General features: G+C 51.8%; 3 protein-coding genes and 1 long non-coding RNA gene across 5 annotated transcripts in view; 3 read left to right on the top strand and 1 right to left on the bottom strand.

Annotated features, from left to right (window-relative positions):
* The window catches only part of MAP3K14 (mitogen-activated protein kinase kinase kinase 14), a 43572-nt gene extending 39765 nt beyond the window's left edge, over nt 1–3807 (top strand). Inside the window, exons 13-16 of one of the 2 annotated variants that reach the window (XM_005220830.5) lie at nt 70–176; nt 617–761; nt 1734–1834; nt 2205–3807. In XM_005220830.5, coding sequence (XP_005220887.1) covers nt 70–176; nt 617–761; nt 1734–1834; nt 2205–2369 — 518 coding nt within the window. In that variant the 3' untranslated portion in view covers nt 2370–3807. The remainder of the gene's footprint in view (nt 1–69; nt 177–616; nt 762–1733; nt 1835–2204) is intronic. The other variant, NM_001192178.1, reaches the window with a different exon arrangement.
* LOC132343087 (uncharacterized) lies at nt 67–4615 on the bottom strand. Its single transcript, XR_009491763.1, has 3 exons — nt 4525–4615; nt 913–4064; nt 67–155 (listed from the first exon to the last, which is right to left on the bottom strand). It is a non-coding gene; the product is annotated as an uncharacterized lncRNA (long non-coding RNA).
* Nucleotides 4058–17731, top strand: SPATA32 (spermatogenesis associated 32). Its single transcript, XM_024980933.2, has 5 exons — nt 4058–4847; nt 14799–14853; nt 15720–15774; nt 16124–17013; nt 17608–17731. Exons 1-5 carry the CDS (start codon nt 4379–4381, stop codon nt 17690–17692), a joined length of 1554 nt encoding a protein of 517 aa, XP_024836701.2. The 5' UTR covers nt 4058–4378; the 3' UTR covers nt 17693–17731.
* On the top strand, nt 17037–23116 carry LOC112442678 (spermatogenesis-associated protein 21-like). The gene is made up of 10 exons (XM_024980932.2): nt 17037–17223; nt 19562–19613; nt 19809–20033; nt 20152–20204; nt 21011–21154; nt 21498–21569; nt 21658–21778; nt 22011–22189; nt 22295–22453; nt 22950–23116. The coding sequence occupies exons 1-10, from the start codon at nt 17217–17219 to the stop codon at nt 23090–23092; spliced, it is 1155 nt and encodes a 384-aa protein (XP_024836700.1). The 5' UTR covers nt 17037–17216; the 3' UTR covers nt 23093–23116.
* Nucleotides 23117–23142: the final 26 nt, after the last annotated feature.

Raw genomic sequence — 23142 nt, 5'->3', positions numbered from 1 at the left:
GGGCTCAGCGATCTGTGCAGCGAACCCAGACCCCTCCGGTTCACAGCCATCTTCTGCTTCTCTCTGCAGAGTTATTTCTGAACAGCCTGTCCCAGCCGTTCTCCCTGGAGGAGCAGGAGCAGATCCTCTCGTGCCTCAGCGTCGACAGCCTCTCCCTGTCAGATGACAGTGAGAAGGTGAGTGGGCCACAGACCAGGAGCCCGGGCACAGGGCTGGTGGCTTTGTGTCCACCCCGTGGAGGTGTTCAGTGCAGGCAGAGGGTAAAGGGCAGGTGATAGGGTCGCCCCTTTCTTATGGGAGGGGTCCTCGTTGGGGCTGGGGGGTCCTGGTTTCTCAGAATGAAACAGTCCATCTCCAGCACACCTGGGAATGCAGGACTGGTTTGGCGACTAAGATAGTGAGGGGAAAGGCTGGGCTTTAGTCCCCATAGAGAATAATCGTCACCTTCCTCCAGCCCTGGGGCCCCTCAAGAATTCAGCCCCGTGCTGAGTCCCAGCAGTGACCAGTAGAGCCACGCTCCAGCCCAAGCCAGGAGCACTCCCTCACCAAAGCAGACCAAGGCCAGAGAAGGTTCCCTGAGCCCAGGGACCTGAGTCTGTGCCCACTCTCGTTTCAGAACCCGTCCAAGGCTTCTCAGAGCTCGCGGGACACACTGAGTTCCGGCGTGCATTCGTGGAGCAGCCAGGCAGAGGCCCGCAGCTCCAGCTGGAACATGGTGCTGGCCCGGGGGCGGCCCACTGACACACCAAGCTATTTCAACGGTACAGTCCCCTGACCTCTGCCTGGGACTGGGGAGTCTGAGGGGCGGGCACAGTGGGGAAGGGAGAGGAGGAAGCTACCTGGCACCCAGAATTTGAGGTGCCTGGCCACTGAGTCAGTTTAGAGTAAACTAAACTCGGAGCCTGTCCTTACCGAGCAGTGAAGGACCATGGCCCCTCATGGGCAGCTGATGGAGTCCCAGAAGCCTCGCTGCGGGTGGAGAGCAGTCTCTCCTGGCTTGGAGTAAAAGCCTGAATTTCTGAAGGGAAAGGGAAGAACAGGAGCCCATGAGCATTTTAATCAAGAACGCAGCAAGAGGTACTTGCCCAGTGGTCCAGAGGTTAAGACTGCCTTCCATGCAGGGGGTGCAGGTTCAATCCCTGGGCAGGAAACTAGGATCTCACGTGCCGTGGGGTGTGGCCAAAAAATAGAAGAAGAAAGAGCTTAGCAAAAGGTTTCCTGAGATCCTCCTCTGGGATTTGAAGTCAGAGGGCAAGAAAGACCGCACATGTGGAACTTCTTTGTTTCCAAGTGTGGTTGCAGAGGTCATTCTGTGATTTTAATAGCACAAGGGTTTAATTAGCACACAGTTCCCTGGCCTTTCCAGGGCCAGTGTGACTCATGGCATCAAGCCCCATGCCTGGCCAGAGGCTGTCCCACCTCAGGGAACATTACCATCTAAGTTGCCCACAAACCAATTTAAGAATCTTTGTTTCCAGTTCCTTTCTGCTTTTTGTGTGTAAGTTGGAATACTGCTTCCACACAGGAGCCAAGCTTAGCCCTTTGCATTGTGCAGGCCAGATTTCCGGTACTGACAGAACATGGCCATGAAGAGCTCGCAGGGGTATAACATTACAGCCCTTCCATCCTAAAGCCATCTCTGCAGCTTCTTCAGCCACCCTGCTTCCCCCTCCCTAGGGCACCTTAGGGAGCTTGCAGCCACTCTCCTTATGGTCACCTTGCCTGACTTCTAGGTGTGAAAGTCCAAATACAGTCTCTCAATGGCGAACACCTGCACATCCGGGAGTTCCACCGGGTCAAGGTGGGAGACATCGCAACAGGCATCAGCAGCCAGGTGAGGGGGCGGGTACCTGCTGAGGGGCAGACTCTCAGAATCCAGTGTGCCCAGCTCAGTCCTCCGGGAAGGAAGCTTTTGAATAAGTAGAAATGGCACCAGAGGGAATAGTTGGCCCTGTAATGTCTGCCCCCCAGGGTCCCAGGGCAAGACTGGCAGTGGTGACTGAGGGGTCCTCAGGATCCCCACCCACTTGGGCTGGGTGAGATTCTTCAAGTCTTCCAGAATGAAAGGCAGGTAATACTCCAAGGCTGCCCGCTGCGTTGTAGGGAAGTGTCTCCCAGTGCAGCAGGAAGCCATCAGCTCTGCTCTGCTGGGACCCTTCAGCACCCCAGCCGCTCTCAGGCCCCCTGATTTGCTCTGCCCCCAGATCCCAGCTGCAGCCTTCAGCTTGGTGACCAAGGACGGGCAGCCCGTGCGCTACGACATGGAGGTGCCGGACTCAGGCATCGACCTGCAGTGCACCCTGGCCCCAGACGGCAGCTTCGCTTGGAGCTGGAGGGTCAAGCACGGCCAGCTGGAGAACAGGCCCTAAGCAGCCTTCCACCACTGGCTCCAGTCGGCCAGAAGTGGCCTTCCTTCTCGGTGCTCAGTGCTGCTCTGAGACACAGGCTCTGCCTGCTCCCGGAGCTCTGCCAGCCCGTGGCTCAGTGGTGGGACCAGGGGCTGGCAGCAGTAAGGTGGCGCCAGCAGGACACCTCCCAGGATCTTCCACCCGGGTCCTGCCTGAGCCCACCGGAGAGGAGGAGGAAGAAAGGAGGCCTCTTCCCACGAGGAACAAAGAGGGTCTTCTCTGCCTCGGTCCCGACAAGCTGGCCTGACCCAGTTAGGATCAGTGACCACCTGCTGGCAGTCAGGGGAGAGCGGCTTCCGGCCCAGGTCAGGAGAGGTGGGTGAGCTGTCCCTCAGTTTCCAGGCAGGTGTGAGCGTCTAACGACCCCCGAACCAGGCCCAGGCCAGGACTGGGGCGGCAGGTGTGCCTCCCCTCGCGTTCATGGAGGGGCCCCTCTGACCCCCTTGTCCAGCTTTGCCTGGCCATCAACCCCTCTTCTAGCACTAGGAGCTTTTCAGGCCAGGGAGGGAGAGACGCCTGACATGGGGGTCTCCCTGGGAGAGAATGCCACTTCTCAGGGTGCCACAACTCAGGCCCTGAGCTGAGGTCAGCTTCAGAAGAACCAGAGAAGGCATTCAAGTGACACGGTTCTCAGCCCCCAAGCACGTGCCCCTTTGCCACCAGCCACCAGTCTGCCCCAGAGCAGCAGGCCCTGAGCCCAGCCGCAGGCCCAGCACTGCCCCTGCCCAGCTGGCACTCAGCTCGCTCAGCTGTGGAAGTGGAGGGTGACATGAGACCTACCTGACAGGAACGCTCTGAGGACAGAGCACGATCGACTCCGCAGAAAGCACCCGACGCAGGCGCTCCTGTTACCCAGGCCCCGGCCCTCCACACCCTCACACAAGCCTCCCGGGACACTCACTCACCCTGCCAGCCCTGGTCTCCAGGGCACCGCCTGCTGCACTTTGCACTCTGATGACCTCAAAGCACTTTCATGGCTGCCCTCCAGGAGGGCAGGCCAGCGGTTCTGCATGGGCACAAGCAAGCCAGGAGATGGGGGGAAGGGACTGAGCTCTTGACCCTTCTTCATGCATGTGACCCCTCAAATGTCCTCCAGATTTCCTTAAGATGTGCCCCCCGAGGCCAGCCTCTTCTTTTGGGGGGCAGCTGATCAGGACTCATGTAGCATTAATCAACTGTGAATTGCTGTGGGGTAAGGGGGTATCCCTGAGATCCCATCTGGGGAGAAGCTCATCCCCACGTTTTGCCAGGTGACCTTTGCCCAGCTATCCACAATCTAGCCATTACTCCTCCCCAAGGAGAGACTCCCGGCCCCAGGATGTGAAGAACTGCAGCCTTTGCACTGCAGAGTTGACATGGTAGAAAACTTTGCAAGCAATAAAGTTTGAGATAATGACAAGTGTGTTTGGGCTGTGGTTGTCTCCACTCCCGCCTGCCTGTGCCTGAACCTCACATCCTACCAGCTGCTTCCCTCTGGCTTCTTGATGGGATCTTATCCAGTCTTGCCCCACCCTGGACAAAGACTGTTTTCAGCCCTTTCCCACCACTCCTCCCAGTGACACTTCCAGTCCTACCTCTGGGCTATCCATTCAGACCAGTTAGACAAGATGCCCCACGTGGTGACAGCTGGGAAGTCCCTGGCCGAACGGTGCCAGACTGAGGGGAGAAGGAGCAGGGTGCCAAGGGCTGGGTACTGACCAAGCAGGGGTAGTGGAGGCAAACTGCATGCCCAGAACCAAGACTGTCCCAGTCACTCCTCTGTCCCTGAGGCCTGGCTCCCAGGGAACTGGACTGGGAGTGGGCCTGAACTGCCAGCCTTTCCAGCCACCTGGGTGTCTGCACATGCTCAGAGATGACTTTCCCAAAGTACATTCCCTCGCGCTGGGACAGAACCTGAGGATGGACGTCGTTGGCACACAGGGTGCCTCGTCTAACCTGGCTCTACAACAGGAATCTGTGTCCAAGTTCGGATGCACAGATACATGTGTACACTTTGGGGCAAAGGTGGCAAGCTCAGCAGGTTCTTGGAGGATCCTGGGCACGCAGAAGGTGCAGCGGCCTTCTGCCAGTATGCGCAGGGCAGATCAAAGCTCAGCCCAGCAGACCTCAGGCTTACCAGTCTCCATCGTCTACCCATCTGGGCCGGCAGCAGAGAGCAGCGCCTCCTGGATGTCTCTCAAGGAGGAGCTCCGGCTGCGGGGCAAGGAGGAGCCCCCTTCTCTGGAAGACTCCTCCACCAACTGCCCAGCCCAGCCACACGCCGGGGGGTAGCGTCACAGAGGCCACGACATCACAGGCACCGGCGCCCCCCACCCCACCCCACCGCACTCCCCGCATCTCTCCCGCCCCCCACAGCCTGCCACCAAAGAGCGCACTGGAGGCGGAGGGGCAGCAGCCACCAGCCCGCTCCCCGCCTCCCGTACAGAGTCCAGAGTCTCGGTCAGCATGGGGGTGACAGGTGGGAGCGGGCGGGCGCGCGGCGGGGCAGGGGCGGGGCCGGGCGGGAAAAATGAAAGTGAGGTAGGGGCTCGGGGGGCGGGGATCGGCCGAGGCGGGCGGGCGCCGGAGAGGAAGGTCGACCCCCAGCCAGACCCCCGCGGTCCCCGAGGATGATGGGCGGTGCTACCCTGGCCACCACGCCCAGCGTTGGCCCTGCGCGGCGCACGACTCTGTGTGTGTGTGTGTGTGTGTGTGTGTGTGTGTGTGTGTGTGTGTGTGTACAGATACACGTGCACACTGAGGGGTAAGGGCGTTCTGGACACACAGAGTAGAGGCCCCGTGCCCAGGAAGCGATATATGAATTACCCCAAACTGCAGAGGAAACACCCCCGCTCCAAATCAAATCAAGTGTTTCCGTGGTTGGTGCTTGAGGCTTTTGCAGAGAAAAGCAGTGTGCTTCAACAGATATTTACTGATCCTCTTCGTCGTGCTTTGCACTTCTCTCTGTGCTCTTGAACAAAGATGGTTTCCCTTCAGGGCCCTGGATCTCCCAGGTGTCTAACAAGGGGGCCCAGATTTCCCCCACCCCCGGATTGGCGGCTTTCTTCTCAGAACTTTCTCTCCCAGGACGACTTGGGCCAGCCTTCAAAACGTGCCAAAAATCAACAACCAGAGAACAGCTTTCCCCTCAACAAACAAACGGATGCAGAGATCTTAAATCACTCCTGCAATGTTTATTGCATCCCCTTCTCTTTTTTCTTTTTTTTTATCTTAGAGAACTGTATTTTATTGTATTTTTAATTGAAGTATTGTTGATTTACAATGTGTTAATTTCAGGTGTACAACACAATGATTCAGTAAGATATACATATATATATATTCTTTTTCAGATCCTTTTATAGGTTATTGCAAAATATTGAGTATAGTTCCCTGTGCTCTACAGCTGCTTGGTTATCTATTTTAATATATAGCAGTGTGCATGTTATTCCTACCCACCCACCCCCTTGAAACTGAAAGTGTTAGTTGCTCAGTCCTTTTCAGTTCTTTGCAACCCCGTGGACTGTAGCCTACCAGGTTCCTCTGTCCATTGGATTCTCCAAGCCAGAATACTGGAATGGGCTGCCATTTCCTTCTCCAGGGCATCTTCCCAACCCAGGAATCAAACTCAGGTTTCTTGCATTGCAGGCAGGCTTTTTACCACCTGAGCCATCAGGGAAGTTGCTTTCCCCTTTGGTAACTATGCGTTTTCTGTGTCTGAGAGTCTCTGTTTTGTAAATAAGTTCATTTGTTTGTTTGTTTTTAGTTTCCACATATAAGTCATATCATATTTGTCTTCCTCCGTCTGGCTTCTTCAGTAGTATCATAATCTCTAGGTCCATCCATGTTCCCTGGAGAAGGGAACGACTAAGAATACTGGAGTGGTCCAGTATTCTGGCCTGGAGAATTCCATGGACTGTATAGTCCATGGGGTCGTGAAGAGTCGGACACGACTAAGAGATTTTCACTCACTCACTTCATCCATGTTACTGTGAATGGTATTATTTCATTCTTTTTTATGACTGAATAATATTCCAGTGTGTGTGTGTGTGTGTGTGTGTGTGTGTGTGTGTGTGTATCACACCATCTTTATCCATTCATCTGTTGATGAACATTTAGGTTGCATCCATGTCTTGACTATTGTGAATGCTGTAATGAACATTGGGGTGCAGGTATCATTTCAAAATAGAGTTTTCTCCAGACATTCTCCAGTGGAATTGTAAGATCTTTTGGTAACTCTGTTTAGTTTTTAAAGGGATCTCCATACTGGTCTCAATGGTGACTGCACCAATTTACATTCCCACAAACAGCATAGGAGGGGTTTTTTTTTCTTCACACTCTCTCTAGCGTTTATTATTTGTCAGCACTTACTCTTACTCTGTGCTAGGCCCTGAGTCTAATGAGTCAACTAAAAATTAAAATTTGGGTTAGACAGCCAGGTATGTCACAGAGATAATGACAATGGAGATTTGAGTTGGGCTGTCAGGCATGAGTAGGATTTTTATCAGGAGAGAGACTTTCTGAATATCAGAAACAGCATGCGCAAAGGCACTGAGGCACAAAAGTTCCCTCCACGCTCCAGGGCCTCTTGAGCTTGGGGCAAGGCAGGGAACTGGATACCAGGAGATGAAAAAAGGCAGAGATCAGACTATGCAGGATCTTTGAGGCCACCCTAGAGTCTGGATGTGAGCAGGTGTGATGCAACAGGCTTGTTCTGCAGTCATTGAAATGCCCGGGTTGGAGCCGGGGTCAGGGTGAATGTGGATCAGTAGCCTATGTTGTATTACATCAGCTAAAGGCCTAGAGAAATTTCAGCCAGCACAGTGGGTAGCACCATGGGGTTTGGAGCCGATCTGACTTGTGTTCAGGTCGTGGTGCTATTCTTAAGAGCTGTGTGACTTGAGCAAACTTCCTCATATATGAGAGGAGAGTCATGGCCACCTGTGCAGTGTGTGGCTCTGAGGGTTGAATGCATGCAAAGCACTCAAGCACTGAGTGTTGAGGGGATCATGAGTCCTGGGTTTGTGTTGACTTTGGTGTCGGAAGAGGGGAGAGGCAGTGGGGATGGAGAAACGATGTGCGCTGGGTCATTAATAGTGGTGGGAAGGTCAGGAGCTGGGGACATGAGGAGGTTGCAAGTGACCCAGGTCTCTAACTGGGATGATAGGATAAATGAAGAAACCAGGGAGAGGAGTTTATTAAGAGATGAGAGATTGGAAAGGAAGATGGGTCAAACATGCAGAACTGTGTTGGCCATCCTAGAGTCTGGACACCAAGGTATGAACTTGATGCCCAAAATGGGAGATAATCTGAAGGGTTTCGCGGGGTGAGAGGAATAAGGAAACCATTCTCTTTTTTTAAATAATTTTGTTTATGTATTTATTTTTGGCTGCACCGAGTCTTCATTGCTATGCAGAGACTTTCTCTAACTGTGGCAAGCAGGGGCTACTCTCCAGTGGTGGTGCACGGGCTTCCCCTTGTGGCGGCTTCTCTTGTTGCAGAGCATGGTCTCCAGAGCGTGGGCTCTGTAGTTGTGGCGCATGGGCTTTGTTGCTCCATGGCAGATGGGATCTTCCCAGACCAGGGATCGAACTTATATCCCCTGCATTGACAGGCAGATTCTTAACCACTGGACCACCAGCGAAATCCCAGGAAACCATTCTTTGCACAGACTTTTGCTGAGAATCCACCTTGTGCCTGACTCTGTGTAGAGGATCAGAGATTCAAAGTAAGCAAACCACACACCCAACCCACCTCTAACTGAAGCTGTGCACTTAGATAGAGGTCTGCTGTGGGGGGGCCTGGGGGTAGAGAGGAAGGGAGCAACTGGAGGAAGACTCCTCAGCTTAGCACCTTGAGGTAGAGTCTGGGAGGTCTTTAGGAAGAGGTGAGCCCCTAGCTCACCTAGTCATGACAATAGGAAAGGGGAATTCTATTCAAACTACTCAACTCAGGCTTTGACAAGGAATCCATAGGGTTTTAAACAAAGTGAAGTTGAGGCCTCCTGAGGGGAAAATGTGTAATCAGTGACTGCAGTTTAAGTCTAGAACTCAGGAGAAGTGGGAGTAAGAAATAGAAATTGGAGGGTCAAGTGAGAGTATGAAATAGAGATTGGAGGGTCTCCTGTGGTACAGCCACAGGCTTGAAAGCTCCAAGGGGCAGAGATTGTGTATGTTCATCACTATGTCCTCTGCCCTTAGCACAATCCCTGGACAATAGCTGGCCTCAGCATTTTTTAAATATATTTATTTGGCTACACCAGGCCTTCAATCTTTGTCGTGGCATGTGGAATCTTTAGTTGCAGCATGCCAACTCTGAGTTGTGGCAATGTGGGATCTAGTTCCCTGACCAGGGATCAAACCCTGGGCAGAGTCTTAGCCACTGGACCACCAGGGAAGTACCCCTGGAGCTCCACATTTCTTTTTAACTTTTATCCAAGAAATACATGCATATGGTTAAACAGTACTGAAGAGCTTATTCAGTGATTGAAAAGCAAGAATCCCCTATACCACATCCCCAGCCTCACTCCTCAGAGCAACCACCACTATTTCATTTGAACTATTTTTCTGCCTGGTTACCATTTCATCTTTCCACAAGCTCACAGGCTTCTTCTTGGACCACCTACCCACTGTAATGGAACCACCCTGCCCCATCTTCCCAATAACAATTATTTTTAGATCTGCTAATGCCTTTGTAAATTTAATATATTTATTTTTTCATCAACTTTAGAGAGTATCTTTTGACACACATATAGTAAGATGTTTTAGTGACCTTTGTAAATTTAATATATTTATTTTTTCATCAACTTTAGAGAGTATCTTTTGACACACATATAGTAAGATGTTTTAGTGACCCTACCTTTTCCTTCAACTTTCCTTCCTGCCTTGTAGCTCCCAAAGACTCTAACCTGTATGTTTATTTTTTAATATCAAGGTGGATAGCATTCACATTGTCCCATAACCATAATTATGTTTTCCAAATTTTGCCTATATATTGATTCTAAATGTTGAAAGTTAATAAATAGGATTATCATGACTACATGAAAACTGTTCACTGCAGAGCCATAAAAGGTACCACAATTACCTTTTCTTTCTCATACAGCTTTTTGTTTTTCCGGGTTTTTTTTAGTGGCCTTTTACTTATACTCTTTGCTTTTATCATAGTCTTTGTTTTCTTCAACCTCTACATCTAGTTAACTATTCTGTTAGGTTTTCTTTATTTCAGAGACCTATTGCCCAGGAGCCTTCATCCTATTGCACCAATGTGTAGGCCTCTATACAGTTGACATCTGGGATTCAGCTGCTCTCCTGGGTTGGATATGCTCTTTCATCCCTGACTCTCTTGTTTTACACCTTTATTTTGCATTAGCACATCCTCAAATAACTTCCCAAAAAAAAGGAATAAACTTTCTTACTTTTCCATGTCTGAAATGATAGTTTTGCTGGATATAAAATTCTAGGTTAAAAACCATTTCCCTCAGAATGTTAAAAGCAACTGTACTGCTAACTCCACCGCCAGTATGATTCTCCTTCCGTTGTTGTTAACTTGTTTCTCACTTAGAAGTATTTAGGAATCCTTTGTTCCTGGTGCAATTAACTTTTAGAGCAAAGATCTTTTGGCATCTATAGTGTTGGGTATTCAGCAAACATTTTTAAGGTAATGACATCCTTCAGCTCAGGGAAATACTGATTTTGCTTTTCTTCTCCATGGTCTCCATTCTTTCTGAATCTCCTTTCTATAACCCAGCACTGGATTTCCTTTTGATCCTTTTCTCTCACATCATCTTGATATTTTAATTCTACCTTCTAGGAATAGTCTCTGTATTTTATTTTTTAATTGTTTGCTAGAAAGCTCTTTCCTTTCATAGTTCTTTTTAAAATAGTATCCTGTTCTTGTTCTTTGGATGCAATATATATGTTGCTGAATATCTTAAACTCTGAGTCTCTGAAGATGATTAGAATTTTTCAGTTCCCTTGTTTCTCTTCTGGTGTTCTGGAGTAGTCTTTTCTCTCAGTCTAGCTCTCCTATGTTAGCAGTTTTCTCAAATGCCTAGTGATGCTTGGTTGTCCACGTATAAGAGTGAAATCATAAAAAGCTGATTGGGAGCCTATGACTGCAGGAGCCTATTGCTTTGCAGATATTACTTTAATGTGACCACTCAGGAATCAGACATATCTCTGGCAGGTTTGAGAAGACCCACACAACTGATACATCTACAGCCAAACTGGACAAGGGAAAAAAAAAAAGACCAAAATTACCAGCATGAGGAATGAAATAGGTAACATCACTACAGACTCTGCAGATGTGAAAAAATGATTAGGGAATATTAGGAACAATTTATGCCAATAAACTTGACAGCTTAGATGAGATGGATAAATTCCTTTAAAAAAAATACAAACTCCAAAACCTCACTCAAGAAGAAATAGATATTCTGGGAATGGATAGTGGTGATTGGCTGCATGATAATATACTTAATACCACTGAACTGCATACTTAAAAATAATTTTAAAAGAGCAATTTATGATATGTGTATTTTATCATAATAAAAAAGAAAGAAATAGGTAGGCTAAATAACCTTGTATCTATTTTTTAAGTTGAATTTGTAATTAAAATCTCCTCACAAGGAAACTCCAGGTCCAGGTCCACAGGCTTCATTTGTGAATTCTACCAAATATAATCAATAAATAATAAAAATTTTACACAAACTCAGAAAATTGAAGATGGGACATGCCTCAACTCATTCTATGAGGCCAGCATTACTCTACTGTCAAAACCTTACATCCTAGACATTATAAAAAGAAAGACATTATAAGAATAGAAAATTGCATACCAATAGACCTTATGAACATATATGTGAAAATTCATCTTAAAAGTTAGAAAATAAAATTTGACAATGTATAAAAAGGTAGTACATTGTGATCAAGTGAGATTTATCCCAGGAGTACAAGATCTCACCATAAACAAATTATAATAGAATTATTAGCAGAATAATATGTAATATATTTAGCACATGCTATATATAACTTCCCTGGCTTCCCTGATGGCTCAGGCAGTAAAGAATCTGCCTACAATGCTGGAGACCTGGGTTCCATCCCTGGGTTGGGAAGATCCCCTGAAGGCAGGCATGGCAACCCACTCCAGTATTCTTGCCCAGAGAATCTCATGGACAGAGGAACCTAGTGGACTTTAGTCCATGGGATCACAAAGAGTCAGACATGACTGAGCGACTGAGCACATACAGCCATACATACATAACTTATAGTAACAGAATATAAGAAAAACATGATAATCTCAATAAATTCAGGAAAAGCATCAGATAAAACCCAACATCCTTTCCTATTTAAAAATTAAGTAGGAATAGAAGGAAACTTCTTCAACCTGATAAATAGCATCTATGAGAAAAACTATAACATTGTATTTCATAATGAAATACTGGATACTTTTCCCCTAAGCTCACTAGCAAAGCAAGAATATCTACTCTCAATTCTGTTCCACATTGTTCCAGAGATTATTCTCAGTGCAATAAGGCAAGAAAAAGAACTTGGAGACATCCAGGTTGAAAAGGAAGAAGACTATGTTGAGTCACAAATATTATTGTTTATGTAGAAAACCCCATGGAATCTTAAAAAAGCTACTTTAGAAAAAACAAAAAAAGCTACTAGAACCAATAAGATTTTAGGATGATTGCAGGATACAAAATCAATGCCTTTCTATATAAAGCAATCCACAGTTGGAAGTCGATATTATTTCATACACTATCAAATGTCACTTGAATCCCTAATAGAACATTCCCAGGTTGAATATAGAGGCCCCAAGTTGAGTCAACCTCAGATTTTTTGCTTCTAAACCCCAGTGCTGCAGTGAGGTGCATACCATAATAATTTTTCCTTCTATCCATATCCAGTTGCTTTTTATGGAAGAGTTAAGGCTTTAGGTGTTGATTAAACTTCCCAGAGAAATTTTTTAAAACAAGCAAAGGAAACTAAGACCATGACATCCAGTCCCATCACTTTATGGCAAATAGATGGGGAAACAATGGAAACAGTGATAGATTTTATCTTCTTGAGCTCAAAAATCACTTCAGATGGTGATTTCAGCCATGAAATTAAAAGACACTTGTTGCTTGGGAAAAAAGCTATGAGAAAGCTAGACAGAATATTAAAAAGCAGAGATATTACTTTGCCAACAAAGATCCATCTAGTCAAAGCTATATTTTTTCCAGTAGTCATGTATGAATGTAAGAGTTGGACCATATAGAAGGCTGAGTGCCAAAGAATTGATGCTTTTGGCCTGTGGTGTTGGAGAAGACTCTTGAGAGTCCCTTGGACAGCAAGATCAAACCAGTCAATCCTAAAGAAATCAATACTGAATATTCCTTGGAAGGACTGATGCTGAAGCTGAAGCTCCAAAATTTTGGCCACCTGACACGAAGGGAGACTCATCAGAAAAGACACTGATGCTGGTAAAGATTGAAGGCAGGAGGAGAAGGGGATGACAGAGGACAAGCTGGTTGGATGGCATCACCTACTCAATGGACATGAGTTTGAGCAAGCTCTGGGAGATGGTGAAGGACAGGGAAGCCTGGTGTGCTGTAGTCCATGGGGTCACAAAGAGTTGAACACAACTTAGCAAATGAACAACCACAAAGCAAAAGAAAGCTGTGGGGTCAGAAGCCTGAGGCACAGTAGCAGTTGGGGCAGGTAGAAATGGAGCAGAAGAGATGTGGGGAGGAAGTTGAGGGATGGTCAAAGAAAGCATGGTGGTCAAAAGTGATGAGTTCTGAAGAGACCACTGAGCCGGCCACTGGGAGCCTACCCCTGGTGCACTCTTAGCCCAGTCACCCAGCTGATCCAGGATCCCAGGCCCAGGCTGAACCTGTGGGTGCATGCTTGCTAAGTCACTTCAATCCTGTCTGACTCTTTGCGACCTTATGGACAGTAGCCTACCAGGCTCCTCCACCCATGGGATTCTCCAGGCAAAAATACTGGAGTGTGTTGCCATTTCCTCCTCCAGGGGAACTTCCTGATCCAGAGATTGAACCCATGTCTCTCACATCTCCTACATTGGCAGGTGGGTTCTTTACCACTAGCATCAGCTAGGAAGTGCATGGAGCAACCCAAAGCCCAGGACCCAATATCAGCCATGCAAGGACCCTCCCCAACCTCTCCACCTCTAGAAAGAGGCCACAGCAACATTCTAATCCTTCTAATCTAATCCTGGGAGCAATTCTTCTCAGCCAGAGCTAAGGCTGTCACTTCCTGTCACACTGCAGGCTCATAGGGATCCTGGCTTGCTCATTGCCATAATGGCCCCACCATCAACCCCTATCCACCACCCTGGGGCTCAGAGAATGGGACAGCCTGGTGGCCCCTATCACCAAAGGATGAAAGAGAAGCTTCTGCAATAAAAGATACAAGCTTCTAGGAAAGGGGACTGTGAGAGGGGACGTACTCCAAGAAGCCAATCTCCTTTGCAAAGGATGTTTCATGTTCCGAAATAAACAGATAGGCTTCCCACCTGGCACTAGTGGTAAAGAATATTCCTGCCACTGCAGGAGGCCTAAGGGATGCAGGTTCGATCTTTTAGTTGGTAAGATCCCCTGGAGGAGGGCATGGCAACCCACTACAGTATTGTTGCCTTGGAGAATCCCATGGATAGAGGAGCCTGGTAGACTACAGTCCATGGGTCACACAGTCAGTCACAACTGAAGCAACTTAGCAAGCACACGTCACCTCAAATCAACCACCTGGGGTGAGAATTCTGGCCCAGCGTTGGAAATAGATGATCCCAGGATGTGAAATGGCATGAGAAGCTGGGGGAAGAGAGGACAGGATAAGAGTGGCTAGGATGAGAGTGAGTGGCAGATCTGAAGCCTGGCCAGACAGAGTGGAGAAAGGGGAGCAGGGGCAGGAATGGAAAAGATGAAGAAAGTTCACCTGGGGTACGACAGAGAACCCCGCACAGTTACAGGCTCCAGGATAGGATGACATTCAGGGCAGGGCAGTAAAGAGCTCCTTAAGTGAAGCCTGCATCTAAGTCCTGACTTCCTGGGTGATCAGCTGAGGGACCTTGGGCAAATGAACCTCTTCTCATGTGTTCAAAGAACTAAAGCCTATAAAGTGCTCAACACAATCCCTGGGCTAGTTTCTAGCACTCAGTGAACAGAAGTGACCGCTATTCGTATTTGCCCTAATGGAAGACAGTGATGGATCACGAAAGGTGGAAGGGAGCAGACGTGGAGGATGGGGTGCTGGTGATGCTGGCAAGGGGCAGGATGGGCAAGGGGATGGCACATGGGCTTAGGTAAGGGACAGGGAAGGAGGGGGGTGGCTGCAGCACTGCCACCAGCCTGAGCTCCAGACTCGCTCAGGGACACGTGCAGGTCCCCTGCCCTCACGTCCTTCTCCCTGCCAGGTGCCAATGGATTTCCCTGCTGTGGCAAAGAGTCGGTGGACATTATGGATTCACAGTGAGAACCAGTTCCCCATCACCGTAGGACTTCTCCCCAACCCCCGAGATCACCCACCCTCACCCAGGATCTCCCTCTATCTTGCTTATTTCCAAAATCTCCCCTAGGCCAGTATCCAGGCCAAAAGGCAGCAGGGGTGGGGATGGAGGCCATCCCCTGCTCTGCTTCCGCCCCCAATCCCTCACATTGGAGGAGGACTGAAGGGTGGTGGGGTACATCCAGGACATGGATGGAGCCTGACCCCTTAGCATTGCCTTTCTCTGAGATCAGAACTGTCCAAGGGGAGGGTGGGCAGGTGCCTAAAGTAAGAGAAAGGTTACAATGACTGAGGGCAGTGGTCGAGATGGCAGCCAACTAGCAGTAAGAACCAAGGGTACCCTCCACACACACCCTTGTACTTCAGATTTGCTGAGCTGAGAGCGGGCAGGTTCTGGAGAGGGTGTCCCTCTGGTTTTCTCCCTCTGTGATGAGCCGCTTGCAAGACACTGGCCCACTGGAATGCTAGATTAAAATGCAGATTCCTGGGCTTCAACCGCCAACTGAAATAAAAGACACAAGCTTCTAGGAAGGGGACTGTTGGATCGGGGGACCTCCCCCAAGGAGTCAGTCTCCTCTGCAGAGATTGTAGGGGGAGGCGAGCAACTTGGCAAGCTCTCTAGGCGCTTTCTGAACTCACTGAAGTTTGAGAATATGAGTCTGCCATGGGATTTTCAGTGGGAGAGGGTGCCACCAGGGGAGTGAGCTTGGAGCATCTTGCCAGTCCTTGCACAAGGCAGGAGACTTTAAGGGCACCAGAGACCCTCCCCAGAAGCTACTCTCCCTACCGCACGGAGGCCTGTCACCCACTCTGTCTCCTTCTGTCTTAGGGGTGACATAAACCAAAACCAGTTCCAGCCAATACAAGAGGAAGATGACATGGAGGTAACAGCAGACTGTATCACCTCCTAGGGGGAGGCGGGAGGCCAGGGGCAGGGGTCTTTGAGGCTCATCTTGTCTAAAGCCTGGTAAGCCCCCACCCTGGACAATTACAGGACCAACCCTAGCACCAGGCCAGGGTTGGCACACACATGCACACCCACCCTCACCAGCTGCCCCCACTGCCTCCCTGCCCCAAGCAGGTCACTTGGAGGAGGCAAGTGTCAGGGAGGAAGTGAGCAGAAGGACAGTGGCGGGGGGGTGGGGCAGGGCAGAGAATGGGGGATGGGGAGAACCGCGGAGGTTGGGGTGGGGGGGCCAGGCGCAGCCTCAGCTTCCTGTTGAAACCTTTCAGCTGGAGAATGAATTGCTAGAGCCGGGGCTTCCCGAAGAAAAGCTCCCTCAAGTGGAGCCAGAACAGAAGCCCAAACCCTTCCCACAGACAGAGCCCGAGGCCAAACAGGAAGACCCCAAGCCCCAGGGGTACAGGGAAGAGTTCCCCCAACCCTATGGAGACGGGCTAACGAAGCCAGACATCAGACAGCTGAGCATGAGGTCCAACTCCAGCTACGTGAGTTCCATGGACGAGGACTACCGCTCCATCCATGTGCAGACCTCCAGGCACCTCTTCTGGGTAGACAGGCTCATCCAGGTGTCAGAACACAGCCTGCAACCAGTGATCAGCACGCAACCCTTCCAGAAGAGCACAAAAAAGACCACCATATGCCCTGCCCAACAGACGGTCCCCAAGGACACTGAGAGCTCCAAGAAGCAGAGCCAGAACCCCAGCGCCCAGCAAGGCCCTCTAGACAAAGCCTCCCAGAAGACTCTAAGCCCCGAGCCGTCCTTCTGCACACCCACCATGGGCCTGGAAGAGCTGATCAATTTCGCATCAACCCTGGCCATGGCCTCCTCCAGCAGGATGGACCTGCCCAGATTGCAGCACATGATCAAGACCACACCCCAGAAGGCCATGCCACCTCCCACAGAGCCTGCCGTGGATCATGCTGCCCAGCCCACCACGGACGAGCCAGAGCAGGGAAAACTCACGAAGGATGAGAAGCCGCCAGAGGAACCAGGAGAAGCCAGGAAACCACAGGATGCCCCAAAGCAAGAAGATGAGGACGTCCCTCACCCTTACCTTGACCTCAGAAAGCCAGGGTTCAAGAGGGCCACCATTGAAGGGGAGCTGAAGTTTCTCCAGTCCCCGACCACGTCCCCTCAGCCAAAAGGAGCTGCAAAAGAGTAAGTGAGGCTGCTCCACGGCTCCCCCTAGGATGTGCAGGCGGGCCCACTCCTCACACAGCCAAGGGGGAGCTGGGGACAATGGAATGAGGGGCTGGCTGAGTGATGTCTCCACCTCAGTGACCTCATAAAGGCTGCTGGAAACAAAGTTCCGGTGGGCTGAGGTGCAGTGCCAAGGCCAGGCTGACAGAGGCCTGGGGACCATGGAGGGTAAGCGCTCCAGGGTGGGGGCAGGGACTTGGGTTCGAAGCCGGAACTAGAATGCCATTCTAGCATTAGGAGGTCTCTCACCATGAGTGTAGACGGCCTCACCCTCACTGGAAACACTCACGCTCTTTCCTACTGAGAACCCCTAGGTCTCAGCCCTGGGCCCTTGATATGCCCAGCGAGGCAGGACTGAGGACTCTGGGTTCTCCAGCACCCCGCGCTTCCTGGTGATGAATGAACATGATGGAGGGGCAGCTGCCCATCCACATCACACAGCAGGAAGAGGCCGTCTGAGCCCCTGCGCCCTCCTCAGAAAGGCCTCCGGGCTCACCCCTCCTTTGTCCTTCCCACCAGGGCCTAAGTGACACTCTCTCTTTTGCGTTGCAGCTCGGTGCCGGGAACCATGAAAGGGAATCCATTATTCCTGAAAATCCATTTTAAGCTGTCATCCCCCTCCTCCCCAGAGAAATGACTAGACAAAACCAGTAAAGCCTCCAGTGCTGGCCCCCTGGCTCAGACTTTTTGTGCAAATGCTCCTGGACCAGTGAGCTCCTCTGGCTTCAGCATCCTGGTCTCCAATGCTTAGAGATGCCACCTGCACTGTTAGCCACCCCAGCACCCCCTTGCCCCCCACGGGCTCCATCAGCCCTGTGTGGTCCCTGCTTACTCCCCCCGCACCGCTCCAGACCTCTAGGCCAGCATCAGAGAGTCATGACTTGTCTTGGCAAGACCTCACTTGTGCCCTGTCTGAGGCTTCTTAGATGTAAAAGAGACATTTGGGGATCATCTGAGGCGAGAGCCTCCTGGAGGTGGGACTGGGCAGGCGAGAAGGCTTCTGGAAGGAGTTCTTCCCACTTCTCTCATGGTGAAGGCCTGGAATGGGGAAAGGATGGTGTTCAGGGCTTGAAGAAGGAAATGGCAACCCACTCCAGTGTACTTGCCTGGAGAATCCCATGGACGGAGAAGCCTGGTAGGCTGCAGTCCATGGGGTCGCACAGAGTCGGACACGACTGAAGCGACTTAGCAGCAGCAGCAGCAGCAGCAGGGCTTGAAGGAAGGGAATAATGAAGCCGAGGGACTGGTCCTCCAGGGGCCACCACCTCCACTCAGAGGTACCTCCAGTGTAGGGGAGAGTCCATGGGTCATGATGCACTTCTGCAGGCAGCCCACACACACACACACACATACACACCAGCTGCTGACCAGCACGTGACACAGACATTCATGTGACACAGCCACACGCAGGTTGAAGAAGCATGTTCCACACATACCAGGCACATGGGCATGCACACACACAGTGCCTGTGACCCAGATGCATGCACCCGGATGCATGAGCCTCTCCACCGTGGGGAAGAAGGGACAGTGTGGGGAAGCTTCTGGAAGAGGAGATGGCAACAAGAGGGAAGAGAACTTGGAGTGTGGGGATGGAAGTGGGTAGGAAGAGGGAAGTCAGGGAGAAAGAGAAGGGGAGACAGCACCGAGGCTTGGGGCCTAATGAGACTCAAGACCTCCTCCGGACCAAGGCTCCCCTTCAAGTGAAAGCCCTACCTTGCAGACCCTTAGAACTCTGCCCTGCCTTGAGAGGGGGCTGAGGAGGGAGGTGCCCAGGGTCAGGGAGAATGGGATTAGGAAGGGGTGGGTTTCCCAGGTGGCACTGATGGTAAAGAACCCGCCTCCCAGTACCGGAGACATGGGTTCAATCCCTGGGTCAGGAAAATCCCCTGGAGGAGGGCATGGCAACCCACTCCAGTATTCTTGCCTGGAGAATCTCTGTGGACAGAGGAGCCTGGCGGGCCTCAGTCCATGGAGTCGCAAAGAGTCAGACGTGACTGAAGCGACTAAGAACCACGCATGAGCACTCAAGAATGGGCCAGGGCCAGAGAAGGGGGCAGGTGGCTGGAAGGAGGGATGAAGAAGAGATGCAGAGGTGAGTGTCTGGGGAGGGACTAGGCCAGCACTGGCATCTGGCTACTGGGACACATCTTCCCAGAGGAAGGGCTCCTTCCCGCCCAGGGGGCCTCGGGTAAGGTGAGCCACAGTCCCGTCTTGGCTGGACCCCACCTTCCCATGCCTTGACCTGGGGCCTCTGGGGCCTACTTCTCTCCTGCACCTCAGTCTTCCTGTTAGCTTCTGGCATGGAGTCACAAAATTTAGATGCCTTAAGGGAGCAGAAACTCAAAAGACTAAAAGTGCAGGTTCCCCAGCAGAGAGGAGCAGGCCTGTGGTGAGGGTGGAGCGCACATCCTGCTGACAGTTGTTCAGATCCACCCCAAACCCAGCCTGGGGGACTGCAGGCCTGGAGGACAGGCCCAGCCTCCAAGCATGCAACTCTGCCTTTCAGGCAGCAGAGGGCGGAAGACCAAGCGATCACCATCGGCAAAGAGAACATCCAGGTGACCAGGGCGGAGGTTACTCCTCCAAGCTAGTGCTTCCAGAATCCCCCAGAGAGAGGGCTGTGGGAACAGGCTGGCAGGGGGCCGGTCCTGGGAGGTGAAGCTGTGCACCCACAGGTCTGGTCCTGGGTGCCCTGGAGTCAAAACACTCAAATGGGCTGGACCCCTCAGCCCTGTCTTCTCCTCACCTCCAAGGCCTCCACAGAAGCCTCAAAGACTGCTCACGCAAGACCCAGGAGAGGAGCAGGCCAGCAGAACCCAGAAGGGAAGGTTGCAACAATGTGCTGCCTTCCTGACCCGGAAGGAACCAGCTGCCGCCTTGGCCACAGGGGCTGAGCAGGCTTCCCAGAGGACCAGACAGCTCAAGGGCCTTGAGGCCACCCACACAGTACAGTCAGACCCTCAGACCCGGTCTCAGAGGTGAGGGCAGGGACCAGGGCCAGGGCCAGGGCTGGGGTGCTGGGTCGAAAAGCCTGCCTGACTCTGGCATCGCTCAGCAGCAGATGCAAAGAACTTTCCACTCTCTTCCCCCTAACAGAGGCAGCTTTGCAGACAAGAACCTGCTTCCCCTGACAGCACGGCAGCTGGCAGGTGAGGGCCTCAGGACTGGGAGCAGGGAGGAAAACTAGGGTGTGCTCAGAGTAGAAGAGGTTGGAGACACAGCAGAAACCAGTGACTGTACTGTAACCTCTCCATGCCGGTCTAATTTGCTCATTTCTGCAATCCCAGGGATTATGGCTCTGTGCATGTGTGTGTGTATGTGTGTGTGTGTGTGTGTGTGTGTGTGTGTGTGTGTGTGAAGAAGGGAGGGAGGGGTTGTTGGATAGCAAGGTATGTGGATAGTGGATGGAGAGATGGTAGATGGATGAACAGGATGAAAGGAATAAGGGAAACTGGAAGAAACAATGGGAAAAAAGGATCTGAAGTCCCTGCCCCTCTGGGGTTCAGGGCTGTGGGAGTAGAGGTGGAAGGAAACACTTCTACATTTGGGGGCCCCAGTGTCCCTACAAAGATCATGCTCTGATATCTCCAGGGGTCCCTCAAAACAGAATCATTCTATTCATCAATAGTTATCAGTGCCTGCTACAGGCCAGGTTGCCAGCAGGGCTCCTGAAGCCTCCAGACATTGGAGCCAGACCACCCGAATCGAAAGCCCAGCATGGCCCCTGTGGGTGGTGTGGTCTTGGACATAGAGTTTTTAACACTTTTTGGACATGAGAACTGAACAGACACTTAACAGGTACCAACACACAGCAACCACTGTTCTTTACCTGAAGTTATAATGCCCAGGGAATCCGTGAACCCAAGTCTTCAGTCTCATCTGAGCTAGAGTGGGTGAATCTCAGGGTTCCTGTGCATGGGTTCACCTTGCCCGCCTGCCCCCTCCCCACCCCCAGCATTCCAGGATGTCTTCAAACTGTTCAGCTCCAGCCCAACAGGCTCCGTGGACATGCGCAGTATGAAAGCTGCCCTGTCCAATGTGGGTGTCCAGCTGAGCCCTCAGGAGATGTGTGAGGCTCTGCGGCAGGCAGACTTGGATGGTGGGTGACCCTGTCCCTACCCTCATGACCTCTCCCACCTCTAGCCTTGAAGAATGCCTCCACTGCCCACAAAATCCCTGGTCTCATCCTTTTCTAAAGTCCCCTCTTGCCGGAAGCCTGCCCTGATCACCACACCTAGCCCCTCACCCCTAAACATTTCTGCGATGATAATCCTCATCCTGACTTGGGGCTCCCACACAGCAAGGGCTATTTCTCCCTGACTTGACCTCAGAAAATGCTTGGCCAGAGGCAGGACTGGACATTCTGATGCCTAGAACTGCTGGCAAGCCTTCTACAAGGGGTCAGGCACCTACAGCACCCCCTCCTCTCTCTCTCTTCCCAGGTGATGGAACTGTAAGCTTCAAAGACTTCCTGGGTGTCCTCACTGACAGCCACCGCCTGGCTCAGTGCTTGGGTGAGGGGCAAGGCTGGTGGGGCAGGAGTGGGTGGGCCTGGCCTGGGGAAGGCTCCTCCTTACCTTTCCCCATGTTCTCTGCCCCTAGGCAAGGTGAGGAACAGCTGGGCCTATGACCCCCAGGGCTTGCAAACCCTCTTCTTAGAGATGCTGTTCAAGCTGATGAGTCTGGGCTATGTGCCCTTCAAGTCGGTACGGGAGGTGATGAGGTGGGCACAACTGGACCCAGCTTCGAGGCCCAAGATAGGGGGAGCAGACTCCCGGTGCAGGAGTCCCCAGATGTCCCTGCCCCAGAGAGGAGAGCCTGAATTTTGGGTCAGTTTCCTGGGTGCCGAGTTGCCCCCGATCAGATTCCTGTCCCACTTTAGTTTCCTCACGGGTGAGATGAAGAGGACTGGGGGAGACGCTGTCTGAGGCGGCTGCCCACTTTTCTCCTTCAAGCTACTACTCCAAGAAGCAGCGGTCTCTGCGGCTCAACGCAAGCTGGAAAGGTCGGTCCCGCAGCCACGGCCGCAGCGGGCGCTCTCACGCGGGCCTCGCGTTCTTCTGCCAGGCCGCGCGCCTCATCGGCCTCTCCAATGCCGAGCTGGCGCGTTCGCTGCACGGACTGCACAAAGCGGGTGCGCCCGGGGCTGGGCGGGGACCCGCGGGACTGGGGACTCTCTCTCACAACCGGTTTTCAGGAAGGGCCCCTCCTTTTCCTTCTACCCGCTTCCTCGCCCCAGGAGCGTGCAGCCCCTACTCCCAGATACCTAGCCTGAACGGGGGGACGCAGCCAGAATCCCACACGCAGAGCCGAACTCCGCGGCCAGACGTCCGACTTCCCAAGTCGTACCAGCCCAGTCGCCCCAAGCGCGCGCCCAAGAGCGGGCGGCTCAGCCAAGGTGAAAGTCGACACAGGCAGGGCCAGCGGGCGGGGCCGGGTTATGTAGATAAGGGGCAGGGCATGTGATGGTGGGGCGGGACCGAGAGGATAGAGGCGGGGCAGACAAAGCTGGGACCCGACAGATAAATGGGACAGACGGGCGGGGAGAGGAGGGACGGGCAGAGTGGAAGCAGAACTACAAGAAATTGGGACCTGACCGGGAGAGATGCAATAAGAGATAACTCTTACTGCCATCTCCTGTTTGACCACTTCCAATTTACCTTGATTCACGGACCTAACATTGCAGGTTCCTATGCGATATTGTTCTTTACAGCACGACTAAGGATCGACTAAGGATAGGGCGGGGCATAAGAAAAAGGGGCGGGGGACCCAAGTAGGAGGCAGGACTGGTGGAAATGGGCCGGCAGAAAGGCGGACTCAGGTGGAACTAACCCTGCGTCTCTAATCCGAGCCGCAAGCTTGACCCTCCGGACGCCCCCTCCGCGCTTCCGCAGGGTTCGCCAGCCAGCTACTAGGGTGTATGTGCCCTTCGAAACTGGCTCCCTCTCCCCCAACTCTGATCCAGAAGCAACCCTTCTCCCCCTCTCCGGCCTATTTGCAGAGACCTGCTACGAAGAAATTGTACAAATACAAATAAAGTGTTTGCTGAGCGAAACAGGCAGCTCGTAGTGGGGGCGGGCATGGAGC

Source organism: Bos taurus, chromosome 19 (assembly GCF_002263795.3).
Source record: "Bos taurus isolate L1 Dominette 01449 registration number 42190680 breed Hereford chromosome 19, ARS-UCD2.0, whole genome shotgun sequence".
Lineage (NCBI taxonomy): Eukaryota > Metazoa > Chordata > Mammalia > Artiodactyla > Bovidae > Bos > Bos taurus.
This window is presented reverse-complemented; position numbering and strand designations above follow the sequence as displayed.